The sequence below is a fragment of the Bison bison genome, unplaced genomic scaffold (assembly GCF_000754665.1).
Source record: "Bison bison bison isolate TAMUID 2011002044 unplaced genomic scaffold, Bison_UMD1.0 scf7180017864295, whole genome shotgun sequence".
Classification (NCBI taxonomy): Eukaryota; Metazoa; Chordata; class Mammalia; order Artiodactyla; family Bovidae; genus Bison; species Bison bison.
In genome coordinates this window covers 10,405,444-10,423,112 of record NW_011494867.1, presented here as the reverse complement: position 1 = coordinate 10,423,112, position 17,669 = coordinate 10,405,444, and the positions used below count along the sequence as shown (strand labels likewise).

The following is a 17,669-nucleotide window of genomic DNA, read 5'->3' as shown; positions in this document are numbered from 1 at the left end:
GGGGAAGAACCGGAGCTGGCCTGGGAAGCCTCTGGGGCATCCCCAGGGTCACTGATCTACTTGACGAGCTGGGATGGGAGATCTGGGAAAGGTTGAGGCACTGTAGCCTCGGGTGGTGTCACAGCCCAGCCCTGGGGAGTGCTGTGACGGCCCCTCGCCTGCGCTGGGCACCAGTGCTCAGCTCTCCCAGCCAGCGGCTGTGTCTGGCACACACACCGCCGCACCCCACTGCCGCCTCCGTTCGTTATGTAATCTTACCCCATCCAGTCCCCGCAGCCCCCCGAGAGATCTCCAGGGTTCCTCCCACTTACAGAAAGGAAAGCAAGGCTCTGAGAGTTGACGTGATTTGCCCCAAACAGAACACCTGTTCCAGGTGCAGCTGGGACACGGATGCAGCTCTGTGGATGCTCTGGGACCCTTTCCCAACCCTCATCCTAAATGGATGGGCTGTGGCCACACCACTGCTGAGGACCACACTGGCCAACCCCACATGGCAGTTGGGGCTCAAACTCCGGGAGCCCCTTGGGAGGGGGGGAGGTTGCAGGTCCGCCAGGAGCCAAAAGCATAAGGCTTTTCCTGGAAGCTCACTCCTGCGGGCGAAAATTACTCAGGGAGGAAGTGGTTGGCGTTTGGCAGCACATGACAGAGACTGGATTAAAGAGAGAGGACAGTGTACCTCTGTCCTGGGATGGACGGTCCACTAGTTGGCAGCTAACCCCGGGGGTATGGAACCCAGAGACAAAAGGATGGCAGAGGATTGCTATCCTGGCTTTAAATGTGCAACATCTTTTTTAGTACTAAGCAATATCACTTATATGCATACAAGAACATGTATGTATTTATATGTATAGCGTATTATACATACATAAACATTTTTTTAAATATTCTAATCTGTTCTCCCAGATTCTCACCCTCTACTGATCTTCCAGGAAACTTCAAGAGTCAGACAGAAATAGTTCCAGATCTTATCTATCAGACCTTGGGGTGGTTAATCCATTTCTCTGAGCCTCAGTTTCTGCTTCTGAGGACAGAATTTGCAAAAGCACCCCCTCCTCAGGGGCCCTGTAGGAGGTGAATGAGCTCATCCAGGGAAGGTTCTGGGTCAGTGCTGTGCACTTGACCGGAGCTCAAGCCCTGGGCCATGGACAGCGTCACCCCACAAGACTGAAACCACATTCTCCCATCAAGGGAATGGTGGGCAGGTGCACGGCGGTGAGTGAATTATTCATGCATAAGCCCAATCCCCAAGGAATCCTCAAACCTCTTCATCTCATTTCATGAAATAGAAAATATTTTTTAGGAGAAAACAATTTTAGAAAATATTTTTTTAGGGAAAAAAATACAGTCTCCATTTTCATTTTTATGTGTATTGCCCAGGGTGGGGTAGGGGAAGCCTGGAAAAGTTATAAAAAAAAGCAGTTAACAGAGATTAACAGAATGCTTATAGGAACACTTCTTTTCTAATCCCTAGACATATTATTTAAATAGAAAGTGAAAGTGTCAGTTGATCAGTCATGTCTGACTCTTTGCTGACCCCTTGGACTATACAGCCCGCCAGGCTCCTCTGTCCATGGTATTCTTCAGGCAAGAATTCTGCAGTGGGTTGCCATTCCCTTCAGGGGATCTTCCTGACCCAGGGATCAAACTTGAGTCTCCTGCATTGTAAGGACACACTGACAGAGGCAGGGGAGACTGCCGGCCCAAGGACACCCAGCTGGCAAGCAGTACAGAGGGGTCCCAGATGCGATTCTCTACCGTCTGAGTTACCAGGGAAGCCCTATTATTTAAATAATAAGTATTTCTCTTCTAATTAATATTCGTAAAGTTTACAAACAAGTGTACCTTAGGAGTGTTAAGGCTCACCCCAGCCCCTTCTTCGGTCAACAACTTGTCTGCAGTGAGAAGTCACGTGTGCTGGTTACCAGCCTGAGTTCAAGTATGGGCCCTGCCGCTTACTGGGGTGCCCTTGGGCAAGTCCTTTAACCTCTCTGTTAAGCCTCCCTTTCCTTATTGATACATGTGGGTAACTGTGGTCTCTGCCTCATGGGACTGTTGGGAGGTGAGCTGAGCTAATGGTAGTACAGATCTGAGAGTGCTGGGAAATAGGAGCAGAGAGGGAGGGAGACGCCCGGGGAAACCAGCCCAGCTTGGTCCAGCCAGCCTGGGGGAGAGTGCAAAGCTCATTCCATCTGGAAATAATGGCCCAGTGGTTTCTGCTTCCCAGAGTTTCTGCACAAGTTGAGAGAGTTTCAGACACCTGACCCTCGAGACTCCTGGAGCTCACGGTGGTTACCGAGGGCTTGAAATGCAGCTCACCCAAACTGAGACGCGTTGTGTGTGTGAAACACCCGCTGGGTTTCCCAGCTCTTATGAGAAAAGAGGAGTGCAAGTTTCCCACCAACACTTCTGTTTGTACATATTGAAACAATAATAATGTTGATTCATTGGATGAAATGAATGTACTCTAAATTCTCCCTTCTGTTTCTTTTTCACTATGATTACTAGAAACCTTAAAATCCCCATGTGTTGGGGAAAGAATCTAAAAAAAAAAAGTGGATATATGCACATGTAGAACTGACTCACTGTCTTGTACACCTGAAACTAACACAACACTGTAGATCAACTGTGCTCTAATCATTTGTTTCTAAATCCCCTGTGTGGCTCACGGTATGTATCTGTACATGCCCCAGTAGACAGAGGCCTCTGAGGACAAGAATTTTGGCTTCTTCTGACTCTGCTATGGCCCCAGCCCCAGGGACAGTGCCCAGCACACAGGAGCTGCCCCATAAATGCTACTCCAGGTGGCCTACTATTTGGGTAAACATTGATCCACGTATATACCATCAACCTCTGTAAACAGGTCATTGTGACCAAGAGTATTATCTGTCATTGTTTGGTATATTTCCCAATCTCATTGTGAAATCTGTCTTTAAAATCAGTCCTGGCCTCAGGAAAAAAAAAAAAAAAAATCCTGAACTGATATTCTTCCAGATGTCACTTCTTTCTGAGAACATCTGGACAAACCCAGGTCCCAACATCTAAAGTTCTCCCGGATTCCTTTCCCTTCCATGCTTTCATGGGCACATGTGTGTGAGAGAGAGAGAAAGTGCCTGTTGTCTTACGTGGTCCCGGTTCTGCATGGTCATCTTTCAAAACTTTCAGGAAATCCTCTTCTAGAAAAAGACAATTGCTAAACTGAAGACACTTTGACGCAGAACCAACTTTTGGTCCGTGTACTGAGAATTCTGTTGAGGAGGTTTGTTTGTTTGACTGATTGAAGGATTCCCTAAATTTAAAGGTGGCTTTCTGTGAACGGGTGCTGTATGTCCAGTGTCCACAGTCTCCCTTGGGACAGCTATGACCACTCCAGGGGCCCTGCAGACACTGAGGACAGAGTCACCAGCCTCAGGCTGGGTTCCCACAGTCCCTAATGGGAACAGGCTCCAGGGAAATTTCTCAGCACTGGTCTGTACGCAGAGGGGCTCTGAGGTCCCATCTAAAGAAGGGGAGGAGGGGGCTGCCCTGCCTGGGGCAGCCAGACATCTCTGCAGGAGCCACATTACCACAGAGGCCCCTCCTGACAGTAAGATGGGGCCCTGCTGGGTGTGCTCGGCTCCCGGCACCACCCTCCACAGCAGAGATGCCTGTGCCCTGCTACTGAAGTTGTTATTTCTGCACTGTCTGTCCTGCAACCAGGTGACAAGTCCCGGGAGGCGGAGATGGGGACTATGTGTTCCCCGCTGGGTCCCAGTGCCTGGGACACTGTAAGGGTTCACCCCATGTGTTACATCTGATAGGTGAGAGCATGCGGAACGGATGGATATCAGGATGAAAGAGTAATTCCTGCACGATGCTTTCTCCCTTGTCCTGGAATAATCCATGTAGGCTACTTCCTAGAGTCGCATTACCTGACCCTACGTGAAAAGAACCAAAGCGTCCTGAGGTTCAAAACTGGCCTTGAGGTGTCATAACGGCCAGACCAGCGGGTCTATTAGACACTTGCTCTAAGCCGCTGGTGAGCGCTTTGCACATACTTTCTCATTTAATCCTCACAGCAGACACTGACGGAGGCCTGGGGAGACTGCCTGCCCCAGGACACCCGGCTGACGAGCAGTGCAGAGGGCTCCCAGCTGCCCTCAGACCCCATGTTCCCTCTGGGCTGGCCTCTCCCCTGCACACGCAGGGCAGACTACCCCTGGCGCCCACCCATCCCGGCATGGGTCTGGGCCCCCGCAGATACACTACCTCACAAACTATCAGAATCACGGACAGTGCAACTGTGTGTGCCGGGACGTGGCCACCCTGCATCACCCCCTCTGGCAGCAGCGGTCACCCTCCAGCAGGAGTCAGGGCCCCCAAGGGGAGGCTACGCTCCCCAAGTGTCTGTCCCGGGTCGGCCAGAGAATGTGCTTCTCTAGCAAACTCCCAGTCAATTTGGATGCTGCTCTGCAGAGCCTACTTGGAGACCCACTGTTTTCCCCAACACTGGAGGTGGCTGCTATCATTTTCCCTCTACAGGTCGGGAAGCTCACCACAGAATTCAGCTGATCACAGATTTCAGCCTGCACGACCTACTCAGGGGGAAAGAGCCCAAGAAGGAAGGGAAGCAAACTGTCCGCTCAGTAGAACCTGTCTGAGTAGTGGGCATCAACCACTCCGGGGCCTGGGGAAGGCTGCCCGCAAGACACAGTCAGCCCTCTGTATCCATTCCACGTCCACCCGTGGCTGTGGAGACCATGGATGTGGACGGCCTCCTGTTCTTTGTCATTGTATATAAGGACTTGGGGGCTTCCCTGGTGGCTCAGAGATAAAGAATCTGCCTGCCAATGTGGGAGACGTGGGTTCGATCCCTGAGTCAGGAAGATCCCCTGGAGAGGGAAATGGCAACCCACTCCAGTATTCTTGCCTGGGAGATCCCATGGTCAGGGGAGCCTGGCGCGCTACAGTCGATGGGGTCACAAGAGTCAGACGTGCCTGAATGACTAAACAACCACAACGACAATAAGGACTTGAGCACCCTCGGGCTGGGGGATCCTGGGGGGCCCTGGAGCCAAGGCACCGTGAGCATCAAGGGCAGGTAGAACGACAGCATTTCAGGCGGCTCCTTGGGCAGAGAGAACTACAGATGGACGGGGGCAGTCAACAGTGGGGAAGAAGGCACTTTGGGGGACCCTCTGTTGGTCCCCAGTCCTCCCTAGAGACCCCCCTGTGTCCCAGCCTAGGGCGGGGGTGGAGCTGCTGGGGCCCTCTCAAGGATAAGAAGGCCAGCCTATCAGCTTCTCACCAAGGCGTTTTCTCTTTCAAAGGGACACAGCGAACTCAAGAGATGGGTGTCCTGGGATTTCTTTCCAGCCCCACCAGGAAATTCCACCTAATCAGCTGCTTCATTTCCCTCCCATTAAATCAATGGAATTTCCCTTCATTAAGCTTTTCCCACACAGAGGTTGCAGGCTTTGAAGGAGAAAACACAGAAGCCACTAACTCCGGGTGTTCGTGGCTGATGGCTGTGACCGAGCACACCCCGTGCGCCCCTACCCCCTGCCAGGATCCCTGTCATTTGATTCTGCAGGGTCCACCCTTGCAGCGCCCCAGGAGGCTGGGAGGGTGCGGACAGTGGCAGAGTGCCAGGGAGCCACGACAGCCTGGGTTTCACGGGGCCCGGCACAGTCTGTACCCTTGACTCTATACGCCTTTTCCAAAGCGGTCCCCCAAGTACAACATCTTCATCATTTCCCCTAGAGTGGGCTAGCTGGCTTGTGCGCCCCCACCCCAAGTTCCCATGTGGACCTCCCAATCCCCGCTGCCCTCGGAACGTGACTGTACTTGAAGGGGACTTCAAAGAGGTGATTAAAGTAAATGCGGTCATCAGCGTGGGCCCCAGTCCAATGTGGCTGGTGTCCTGGCCAGAAAAGCTGGGCAACAGCCCCGTCAGCCTTGCAACACCCCCCAGAGGTGGGGACTGTAGTTCTCCCCATGTTCCAGGCCAGAAAGCAGAGGCTCGAGAAACCAGGCAACCGGCTCTGGGTCACAAAGTTGGGAAGGAGCAGAGCCTAGGTCTGCTGCACTCCAGACTCGGCTCTTAGCTGGGTAACGGAACGCAGCTATATTGTGACGCAGCTAGAGAACTGCTGTGTGACTATAACTTGATTCCTTTGTCTTTTGAGGGGAGGGGCGGGGGGGCATGCACACATACATTCCGAAAAAAGGACCATGGGGACGCACACCAAAGATCTCTAACTCCCCCAGGTGAGAGGAAATGGGTGATGGTTTTCCTTGGGGCTTTTCTGACACCTCTAAATTGTCTACAAAAACATGCGCTGGGCAGAGAAACAAGCTCTTATTTTGAAAAAAGAAAGGAAGAGAGAAGGACAGGCTTGTTCTGGGTGTTCTACTGAGAACACGCGCCAAGTCTGCCCAAGCTTTATATTAAAGGGCACTGACTGTGGCCCTTCTCCAACGGCCGCCACAGGCCTTGGGTGTTGAGTGTCCAAGAAAGCAGCCCTACCTTTCAGACTGGACTCCATTCCTGAGCGAGGCCACGTAGGTCTTCTTTTTATCCACGGGCATCACGTCCACGTAGCCCCCACTCTCGTTTCGGATGACCCCTGCATGCACGGCAGTCTTACAGATGCTGGAAGTCTGAAAGTGCAGGAGGGCTGTGATTAGTGTGAAGGTCAGGCCTTCAGTCACGCCCTCATGGGGTCAACCGTGCCTTGGCTTGCTGGTTGGTAGGATGTTGACCCCACCAAACCCTAGGAAGTAACCATCACTACCTCAATTCCTCCGCGGCCTCTCCAGCGAGACCTGGCCTCATCCCTCATTCGTTCCTATTTTGACAAATATTTTCTGAACACCTACTATGTGCCGGGCACTGTACTAGATGCAAGAGGATTCGGGGGGAACAAAATAAAGGTTCTGCCTTCACGGAGTCAAGAGAGACAGACAAACAAATACACAAACGAGGAACTCACCCACGAAGAAAACAAAACCTGATCATGAGATAAGATTAAGGGGCTCTTTTAGAACAGTTAATATGGGAAGACTCCCACAGGCATGGGGACGTCTCTGGGAGGAGTGTCCCAGGAAGAGGGAGCAGCCCGTGCAAAGGCCCTGGAGCACAGTGAACTTGTCATATCCAAAGAATAGAAAAAGGGGCCAGGGTGGCTGGAACACAGTGAGTCAGACAGCAAGCAGCAGGAGAGGGGGGAGGAGGTGAGCAGGGGCCAGTCACTTGGGGCCGTGAGGGCCGTGGGGCATCTGGGTTCACTCCAGGTGCCACACAAGCCCCTGTTTCAAGCAAGGGCAGGAGACGCTGTTTTCTAAAGTCATTGAGTCATCCAATCCCTGGGTAGGACAATCGTCGGGTTCAACTTCCATTAGGGTCTTGACTTATCCAGTAGAAAAACGCTCTTCAGACTGGGTTGTCTGAGAGTAATTAATCAACGTTTCTCAAAGCTGGGGAGACTCATTCAGGGCTGGGGAGGCCAGTGCTTGTGAAAGATGCAGGCTCCTGGAGCTCACCCTGACGTACCTACAGACTCAGAACCATCCCCTCAGGTGAGGGCCAGGTGATGCTGAGGCCGACTCAAAGTAACACCCTTCTGCGGTCCTTTATCCAGCCTGTGCTGGACTCCGACGCTGGCCTTGGCAGCGAGCCTCCACCCTCACTGCAGCTGTGGTCTTTACCTGGTGATGCCCTTCCTATGCCCCCCGATTCCACAGATTTGGCTGCTCTGGGGTGAAGCCTGAGGCGGTGTTTGCCAGGTGCAGCCAGGGCTGCAGGCACGAAGGGGGCCGGCCCACCTGTGGAGTCGACAGGCTCCCACGGTGAGCAGAGCTGATGGCGACTAAGCTTACTGAATACCAGCCCTGGGCTGCTTTTGCTTGTCATCTCATTTCATCTTCCAGTGAGATGGGTGACTACGTTACTCCCATTTTATAGTCCAGAAACACAAGCTCAGTGAGACTGGACAACATTGCCAAGGCCCTGAAGACACTTCATGGTTTAGTAGCAATTCCAAACAAGATCAGGCGAAGGGTCAAGTCTGAGCCTCTGTGGTCAGCAGAATAACGGAAATGCCCACTGAAGATGCCCACCCTCATTCCTGAAACATGTGGGCACGTGACCTGACACAACACAAAGACTCTGAAGACGTGACAAAGCTAGGGACCTCGAGACGAGAGGGTCCTAAATTACCCCAGTGGGTCCAGTGGAATTCCAAGGGTCCTTGCAAGAGGTAGACTGGAGGGTCAGAGGCAGAGAGAAAGACCCAACATCCCTGCAGACTGCCAGCTCCTGCCATGTCCCTTCCAAATCCAGGCTATTCCAAACAAGCTGCTGGTTTTGCAGAAGAAGGAAAAAACACTCACAATAGAAGGCCCTGCCCTGCCCGCTCCCTGGGAAGTTAATATTGCTGTTAAAAGCTGGAGAGTCTCAGAGCCGACTGGCACCCTCACACTAACGACGAGAGAACTGGATTTCTTGCTTCCCACCACTGACTGACCTGAGGTGCTGAAGGCCAGTTTTTCTAATCCTGCGTGAACATATCTTGTCTTCAGTTCATACATTAAACAGATAAGGGCCGGATTCCTTAGCCTGAAGCAGGCTCCGGGACATCTGCGAGGCCCTGAGGCTGCAGGCAGAACTCTGTGGACCTAGAGTGTTGGCAAGAACTTTCGAGGTTTTAGCACTGAGCCTGGGAAACCCAGCATCCCAGGCAAACTGGGATGGTTGGTCAACTTTATCAATACAAAGAAGCCTTCTCCACCCCCACCTCCTCGGAGGAAGGATCCACAACTTTCCAGTTCTCAGAAGGGTTTGTGTCCCTAGAAGATTAACAAGCAATAAGTCTGCTCCGTCTCAAAGAGAGGCAGGGAGACTCTATGAAGGAAATGATCGTTGTGGAATCCTCCTACGTTTGCTGTTTGCAGGGCTGAGCTGGGGCTCACTGTCTGCCGGTGGGCAGGACTGGGGGTTCTTCCGTCTCCCTCTCTGTATTGCTCACACTCTATGAGTGACCAGACCCAGGGACTGCCCAGGAGGCATATCCTCTGACCACAGCTGCCAAGAGGCCAGGTGCTCCGGTGTTGGGGCCTCTGGGACGGTCCTCTGCCCCGGCCCCCGAGGGTGTCTGGGCACCAGCGGTACAGAAGTTCCCACGATAACAGCAGGCATGGGACCCTCACACCCAGGACCTCATCCTCCTCACTGCATGGGCTGGTGATCACTGCACACGCCTTCCACTGCTGATGGCAGACAGACACTCTCCTCCGCTTCCTCCTCCCACACGTCTCCTCTCACCTCTGCTTCCCCAAAGGTACAAGGTATCTGCTTTCTCTCCTCAAGACCCGAGGCAACACCAACTTCGTTGTTGTTCAGTCACTCAGTTGTGTCCGACTCTGCGACCCCACGGACTGCAGCAGGCCAGGCTTCCCTGTCCTTCATCATCTCCCAGAGTTTGCTCAAACTCATATCCTTTGAGCCAGTGATGCATCCAACCATCCCATCCTCTGTCGTCCCCTTCTCCTCCTGCCCTCAACCTTTCCCAACATCAGGGTCTTTTCCAGTGAGTCGACTCTTCACATCAGATGGCCAAAATACTGGAGCTTCAGCTTCAGCATCAGTCCTTCCAATGAATATTCAGGGTTGATTTCCTTTAGGATTGAGTGGTTTGATCTCCTTGCTGTCCAACAGACACTCAAGAGTCTTCTCCAACACCAACATATTGGCAACACCGGTATCTGGATACTTATTCACAAGCACTATCAACAGAGATCTGGTCTCAGCACCCCTGCCCCCACCACTGGTTGGCTGGGTGGCCTTGGATGACCTATTTTAACCCTCAGAGGCTCTATCTTCTCAACATAAAGCAGGGATCATCATAGGTAATCTTTCTGAGCATTTATCACTACAGGCCAAGTTCTGAGTGTTTCAAGTGATTGATACAGTAACTCCCAGTAACCTACACAGTATCATCATCGTCATCATTATTATTATGTCATCATCACCACCACCACTATTATTCCCTCTTAACAGAGGTTTAAAGACTTGCCCCAAATCACTGGGCTGGCAAACAGCAGAGTCAGGACTGCTGCTCAGAGCCGGCAAGCTGCACACTATTCCACAGGGTTCAATAAGACCCCGAGAGGGGCTAGCGAGGTGATTATGTAAAGATCACAGGCTAAATGCAGGCCTGCACACAGCAAGTGCTCAACAGATGTCAGGTAACAAAACAAACACCACCATAATCATTGCTCTTACCATCACCATTATCGAAAATTCCCACAGGACTGTCATCTCCAACCGAGGGGTCCTTGAAGTGCCATCTCAGACCAGCAGCATCAGCACCACCAGGGAACTTGCTAGAAATGCAGATTCCCTGGCTCTGCCCCAGACCCCCGAGTCTGAAACGCGGTGGGGGTGGGACCCGGAACTCTGTCTGAACAAGCCCTCTGGGGATTCTGGTGCACGCACGAGTGTGAGAACTCAAGGAGCCACAGAGGGAGATGGGACAGATCAGAAAACTGAGGTTCAGAACAGGGCAAGGCTCATCCACCATCCCAGGCCTGTTTAATGTCACAGCCAGGGCTTGAGTTTTTGCATCTTCTGACCCAGACGTGGTTCACAGGCTGCACCCTGGTGCTCCCCCTGCCTGCAGCTCACCACAAAGTGCGGGGTCTGCCAAGGAACGCTCGCCGAGGGAGGCACTGTTGGGTCCTTCAAAGGCCTGGAGACAACTCTCCCAAAATAAATCTCTTAGCTAAACAGACATTTTCCAGGGGCATCATCATTTCCCAGAATACAGAGTGACCTAGAAACCGAGGCCAGAAAAGAGCCTCTGAAACGGGGTTAGTTTTCTCTTTCTTTCTCCCTTCCTTCCTTCCTTTTTTAAAAAATTTTCTCAAGAGATGTTTAGGCATTGACTACTGCAGTATTTTTATCTACTTATTCTTTTAACAAACATTAATTGAACAATTACTATACGCCAAGCCCTGTCATGGGCACCGGCACAGTGATGTCAAAAGCTCAAAATCCTAGTGAATAACTTAGAGACTGAATACAGGTTTTCACACAGGCCTGTTCACACCTGTGTATTCAGAAGTGCAGCAACATTCATGCAGGCAGAACAGACCCAAAGACAAGACACGCCCTCATCTGCATCTCGCCTTTGCCACTGCCAGTGGCGTGATCTGGGGCAGGTTATTCTGAGCCTCCCTGTCCGTCTCTGTAAGATGGGAGTAACAATACCTAGTGATGATGTTTTTAAGAACCTATAACAAAGTAAAATGTAGCCTTATATTATTATTAAAATTTCATCAAGTTTTCCTTGCATTTCTAAACTTTTTTTTTTTTTTTTGCTTTATATGTTTAGCTGCTACACTGTTTGGAGCACATGGACTTGGATTTCACATCTACATAAATTGTACCTTTTGTGCCACTGCATAATGAATTGTCTCGTCCCATTCAGTATGTTTAAATTCCACTTTATCAGATAGCAATATTGCCACTCCTGCTTTATCTATTTGTCTTTTTGTACTTTACTAGAATCATCTTGCTCGTCCTTTTATATTTAAAGCACTTGAAAATCAAAGACTTTGTCTTTCAGTAGCAGGTTTTGGCTTAAATATTTGGTATAACAATTGATTCACATTGTTTTATTCCTTCATTAAACTTTTAGAGCTCCATTTTGGCTAAGCACCTTTCAAGGAGAAAAAAAAAAAAAGGCTCATTTAAAGAGGAGAGGAAAAAAAGATGAGGGGTGGGGGGAGGTCAGTCATGAAGTTTGCTTTGACTTTATAGAACTCAGTGAGCTCACACTACAGGAGTCCAGAATAAATGAAGGCAGATGGAGGCAAAGGTGGGGGTGGCGACAGTGGATGCAGGGGAACTACAGAAATGAAGATGAGGAAAGCTGAGCAAAAACATTAGCTGGGGTTGAGTGAAGCTGATCTACTCATGGACTTTCAGATCTGGAGGATTCCCCGAACTAGAAAACCCCAGCCCTGGCTCATTCTACAGAGAGGTGAATGGCTTGGTCAAGAAGATCACAGAGCCTGCCGGGCAGAGCTGTGACCGTATTCACATTTCCTGGGTCACCGTGTCCCTAAACCCTGGATCACAGGAGGGAGAGACCTTGTTCTGTAGGAGCCACATCTGCAAACTCTTATCTGTAAGATGGATAAACAACATGGGCCTACTCTGGAGCACAGAGAACCATATTCACCATCCTGTGACAAACCAGAATAGAAAAGAGTATGAAAAAGAATATGTATGTGTAACTGAGTCACTTTTCTGTACAGTAGAAATTAACACAACTCTGTAAATCAACTATATTTCAATAAAACTTAAAAAACAACCAAGCTAAAGTTTCCTTGCTAAAGTTAGGATGGAAAAGTGGAATATAATAAGAGTGGTTATCACAGGAGGCAAATTGGTGGGAGTCTGCATTTTCTTCTGTGTGCTTTTAGTTCAGTGTATGTACATAGCCAAAAGAAATGCAATGAGTAGAGAAGACCAACAGCTGCACAAGCATCAGGAGAGCCAGAAAGGTTATTAAGTATCTGGGGGAGTGCAGTATGTGATGCATGGCAGCCTTCACATGAGAAGAGCTTGTCAGTGAGGGAGCAGGAGTCAGTTCACCAAACTCTGAAGCTGTCTGGGTAAGAGGAGGCACACCCATGTCTGCGTTCATCAGCACACATTGGTGGAAGCACAAATACTTCTGAAAATGCAGAAACTAGAGCACTGGTAGCAGAAATGGATGGTATAAATTTATCTAGAGGCACAGGAATGGGATTTTAAGTTTCTAATGTCCAGACCCTGGGACGTGGTTTCTGTGAGGTGGTCACTGATAAGGCCAGAATACTCACGTCTGCATAGATGTTGCTTCCAAACACGGGAGCCCAATAGGATGGCTCGTCTTTGCAGTGCGCTGGACAGCGAACTCTGGAAAACAAGAAGCGTTTAGGGAATGGTTATCATCGGCAGAAAACAAAACTTCTTGAGAAAAGCAGCTGGCCCTCTATTTGCTCATCAAGATTTAGTACTTAGATGAAAGGCAATTATTACCACAGTCTACTCTTTAAGAAAAAATACATACATACCTCTCTCGCCCTAGCAGTGATAAAAGATATTTTTCCTTTTCTTAAAAGCACATGTAGAATTTTATTGACATATACACACTACTATATATAAAATAGACCTATTGTAAGATCCCACTCTATACTACTGTATAGCACGAGCAACTATACTCAGTACTCTGTAATGACTAAGGAAAGAGAATCTCAAAGAGTAGATATAGATGGAAAGATGGAGGGCAGGAGGAGAAGGGGGTGACAGGATGAGGTGGCTGGATGGCATCACCGACTCAATGGACATGAGTTGGAGCCAACTCCAGAAGACGGTGAAGGACAGGGAAGCTTGGCATGCTGCAGCCCATGGAGTCACAGAGCCTAACACTACTGAGCAACAGCAATAGCTGATTACATAACTGATTCATTTTGCTGTACACCTGAAACTAAGCCGACATTGTAAATCAACTACACTGCAATAAAATTTTTTTTAAAAAGCTCTTCATATTAAAAGACATGCACAAACAATGAGGTGAAATGAAACAAAAATCTAGCAGAGGTGAGTATGCAATTGTAAGGGGTTGTATCTCCCATTCTTGGGTGTTTGCCGGTTCACACTGCGAGTACCTTATAGAGATTGTAATCAATAGATTTTTTTTTTAAGGCCACTGCCCTGTTTTGGATGAGGAAAGGGTGGGGGTGCTCACCTCTGTGAGTCACAGAATATTCCAGGGAGGGAACACTGATAACCTGGGGCAGGAAGGGTTTGCTCACTGCTGTGTCAGTCACCACATCCCTGCCACAGGGGATGAGGAGAGTGCCTCAAACTGGAGCCTCTCAAACCAAGAAAGAGCACAAGCTTGACTTAAGAAAAGGTCTTTTGTCTTCATCTGCCACAGGCACACATGGGCTGGAGCCCAGGGACCAAGAAACCAAAAAGGCAGCCGGAAGCCCTCTGGCCCAGAGACAGGCAGGATGCCGAAGGGGAAGAGAGCCAGGCAGAGCGACCGGGAAGTGGAAAGGGTCCTTTGAGGCGAAGGGGCAGAGTGGGCAGAGAGAACAAGGATGTGTCTGAGATTTAAACAGAAAAAAAAAAAAGAGAATCTGGGTAAGAATGTTCTTTCCTGCTTCTAGAATGAGAGGTCAGAAACATTTTGGATACTTGTAGTATGTCAAGTTTTTCTTTTTGTTTGTACTTTCTGAAATTACTTCCTTCTGCTTCTCTTTAACATGCGGGGAAATATTAAAGGGACGTTCTCCCTTGAGCACTCAGGGCAGGTCAGCGTGGTGGTGGAGGTGGCAGTGGCAGTGAGAAAGCCCCAAGGGGAACGTGAGTAGCCAAGGGGAGGAGTCTGGGGCCCAGTCCAGCCCCCTCTCCCTCGTCAGCACCCTCCCGGGGTTCCTCCTGCTCACCCTCAGGGGTCTCCGCCTGCTAGGTTTTGGGGGGTCCACTGCACCCAGCATGCAAGATCTTGGTTCTCCAACAAGGGATCAAACCTGTGCTCATTGCCATGGAAGCAGGAGTCCTAACCACTGGACCACCAGGGAAGTCCCTCACCTGTTGGTTTTAAGGTCAGTCTTCCCCTTGGAGAACCCACAGGCCTCCAGGCCAGGAGAAGGGCTCAGGGGGTGCTACATCCCCATCTTCTGAGAGGGTCTAATAGGTACTTCAGAGGCACCTCTTCTTTAGTTATGACGCACCATCTTCCAAAAACCAGCCAAGTAAGGTTTAGGCAGATGTGTATAAAACTCACTCCTTAGACAAACTGTGGTACATCCACAGAGTGGACCACCACTCGGCAATGTGAAAGAAGAAACAAATCACCCGTTGGCTCTAGGACACAGGTGAATTGCAAAGCATCGTGTGGAGTGAAAGAAGCCAGACACCCAAGTCTCTGCTGTGATGGCTCCATGTACATGAGATTTCAGAAAAGGCACGACTGTAGGGACAGGAAGCTGATCAGGGGCTGGAAGGGATACAGGAGAGAGCGGAGGGAGGGGAACGGACTACAAGGGAACCTGCTGCGGTGATGAAAACGTCCTCTATCGGGACTGTGGTGCACACTGTTCAAAACACACCCACCTGTATGCTTATTACTGGTGGATTTCACTGTGTGTAAGTTTTACCTCCAAAAAGCTGGATTTAACAAGCTTGTTCTAAAGTGACCCACAGAAAATATCACAGATCAAATATAAGAATCAAAGAGCAGATTCCAAGGGGACCAGTGTCAACCAGCTTCCAGAGTTCTCAGCTGATCTAAGGGGTCAAGAATGACAGGTCCTGAGGTCTGTCTTGGGGCCTGGGAAGAGCTTGGCAGCAAATGAAGTCAAATACTCTCTTCTGCTTCCCTGGTGGCTCAGATGGTAAAGAATCCGCCTGCAAAGCGGGAGACCTGGGTTTGATCCCTGGGTTGGGAAGAATCCCCTGGAGGAGGACACGGCAACCCACTCCAATATTCTTGCCATGGACAGAAGAGCCTGGCGGGCTACAGTCTACGGGGTCGCAAGAGTCAGATACGGCTGAGCAACTAAGCACATACTCTCTCCTGCTAGTGGATGCGACAGTGAGCAGGGCAAATCACCTTCTCAGGTAAGTCCCTCATGGCGGGCTGCAGGCACTGGGCTGCACAAGGGACTCATGCAGAAGCCTCCAAAGATGCGATGCCCTCCTGGGCCACCCCTGGAGATCGGGATTCGTCCTTTTAATGCCTCTGCGGCAAGTCCAGTGTGCAGCCAGGGCTGAGAATGAGCGGTCTCAGGGAGAAGTCGGGTGGGCCCTTGACTCAGACCACAAAGCAAATGACTTCCTAGGTGGACACATGCCAGGGCTGCGTCTAGAACTCAGCCGTGCGTGGCTGCGTGCGCTGACCACCCTACCCACCCCGCAGCCCAGACCCCGTGTTTGCAAATCCAGATGCCACGGAGCCTTACCTTGGGCAGTGTGTCCCCGGCTTCTCGTACGGGCAGAGCTGGGCCACGGTGGTGTAGCAGTCCAGGTCTTGCACTGTGAATGGGAGCAACAGGTCATGGGCGGGCCTGAGCCTCAGGCTTCCAGACTGAAAGGGGCTGCTGGTCCTGGGGGCTACTTGGGCCTCTGAACTCGGATGAGAGCCAGGGTGAGCACCCAGCAGGCACCAGGCCCCAGTGCTCCCAACTCCTCCCCCAGGGCCACTCAAGGAATGAGACAAAACTCACAGCCCAAGTGTGTCTACAGGTCAAAGGTCATCACACTTACCAGTTTCTCTGTGGGGCCAGCATTGTGCTTTTCTACTTTGAAGTCTTTCCCTCTACCTTATCACGCTGGATCCTCATGGAAGGTATTGTTCTAATTATGTATACGAGGAAACTGAGGTCCAAAAGAGCTAAGAGACCCCCTGAGGCTGCACAGGACAGGCTGAAGGTCTGGTTTTTGATTCCCAGCCTCAGCTCATTGCTCAAACCCTTCCTGAGGGGTAGGTGACTCCTTCAAGGTCAAATGCTGTGTCTAAGGAAGTACTTCTAATACTGAATACCTGTGGTTTCTAACAGCCTGTCCTTGTTCAGTCCAGGCCTCAGCAAACTCTTTCTTAAAGAGTCAGAGTAAATATTTCCAGCTCCCTGAGCCCTGTGGTCTGTGTTATAACCACTCTACTCTGCTGTTGTAATAGAAACCAGCCTTCAGTTCAGTTCAGTTGCTCAGTCATGTCCGACTCTTTGCAACCCCATGAATTGCAGCACGCCAGGCCTCCCTGTCCATCACCAACTCCCAGAGTTGACTCAAACTCATGTCCATTGAGTCAGTGATGTCATCCTCTGTCATCCCTTTCTCCTCCCACCTTCAATCTTTCCCAGCATCAGGGTCTTTTCCAAGGAGTTGGTTCTTCGCAACAGGTATTAGAGTTTCAGCTTCAGCATCAGTTCTTCCAATGAATATTCAGGACTGATTTCCTTTAGGATGGACTGGTTGGATCTCCTTGCAGTCCAAGGGACTCTCAAGAGTCTTCTCCAACACCACAGTTCAAAAGCATCAATTCTTCCGCCCTCAGCTTTCTTCATGGTCCAACTCTCACATCCATACATGACTACTGGAAAAACCATAGCTTTGACTAGATGGACCTTTGTTGGCAACGTAATGTCTCTGCTTTTTAATATGCTATCTAGGTTGGTTATAACTTTTCTTCCAAGGAGTAAGCGTCTTTTAATTTCATGGCTGCAATCACCATCTGCAGTGATTTTGGAGCCAGAAAAAATAAAGTCTAACACTGTTTCCATTGTTTCCCCATCTATTTGCCATGAAGTGATTGATGGGACTAGATGTCATGATCTTAGTTTTCTGAATGTTGAGCTTTAAGCCAACTTTTTCACTCTCCTCTTTCACTTTCATCAAGAGGCTCTTTAGTTCTTCTTCACTAAATGCAGGGTAGCGTCATCTGTGTATCTGAGGTGATTGATATTTCTCCCGGCAATCTTGATTCCAGCTTGTGCTTCTTCCAGCTCCGCATTTCTCATGATGTACTCTGCATATAAGTTAAATAAGCAGGGTGACAGTATACAGCCTTGACATACTCCTTTTTCTATTTGGAACCAGACTGTTGTTCCATGTCCAGTTCTAACTGTTG

At 50.0% G+C, this 17,669-nt stretch overlaps 1 protein-coding gene across 1 annotated transcript in view; it reads right to left on the bottom strand.

The window, feature by feature from the left end:
- CRISPLD2 (cysteine-rich secretory protein LCCL domain containing 2) overlaps nucleotides 1-17,669 on the bottom strand; it is a 67,847-nt gene that overhangs the window by 7,486 nt on the left and 42,692 nt on the right. The window contains exons 12-14 of the mRNA XM_010850822.1: nucleotides 16,003-16,075; nucleotides 12,871-12,946; nucleotides 6,506-6,639 (exon numbers count right to left, since the gene is read on the bottom strand). Coding sequence (XP_010849124.1) covers nucleotides 6,506-6,639; nucleotides 12,871-12,946; nucleotides 16,003-16,075 — 283 coding nt within the window. The remainder of the gene's footprint in view (nucleotides 1-6,505; nucleotides 6,640-12,870; nucleotides 12,947-16,002; nucleotides 16,076-17,669) is intronic.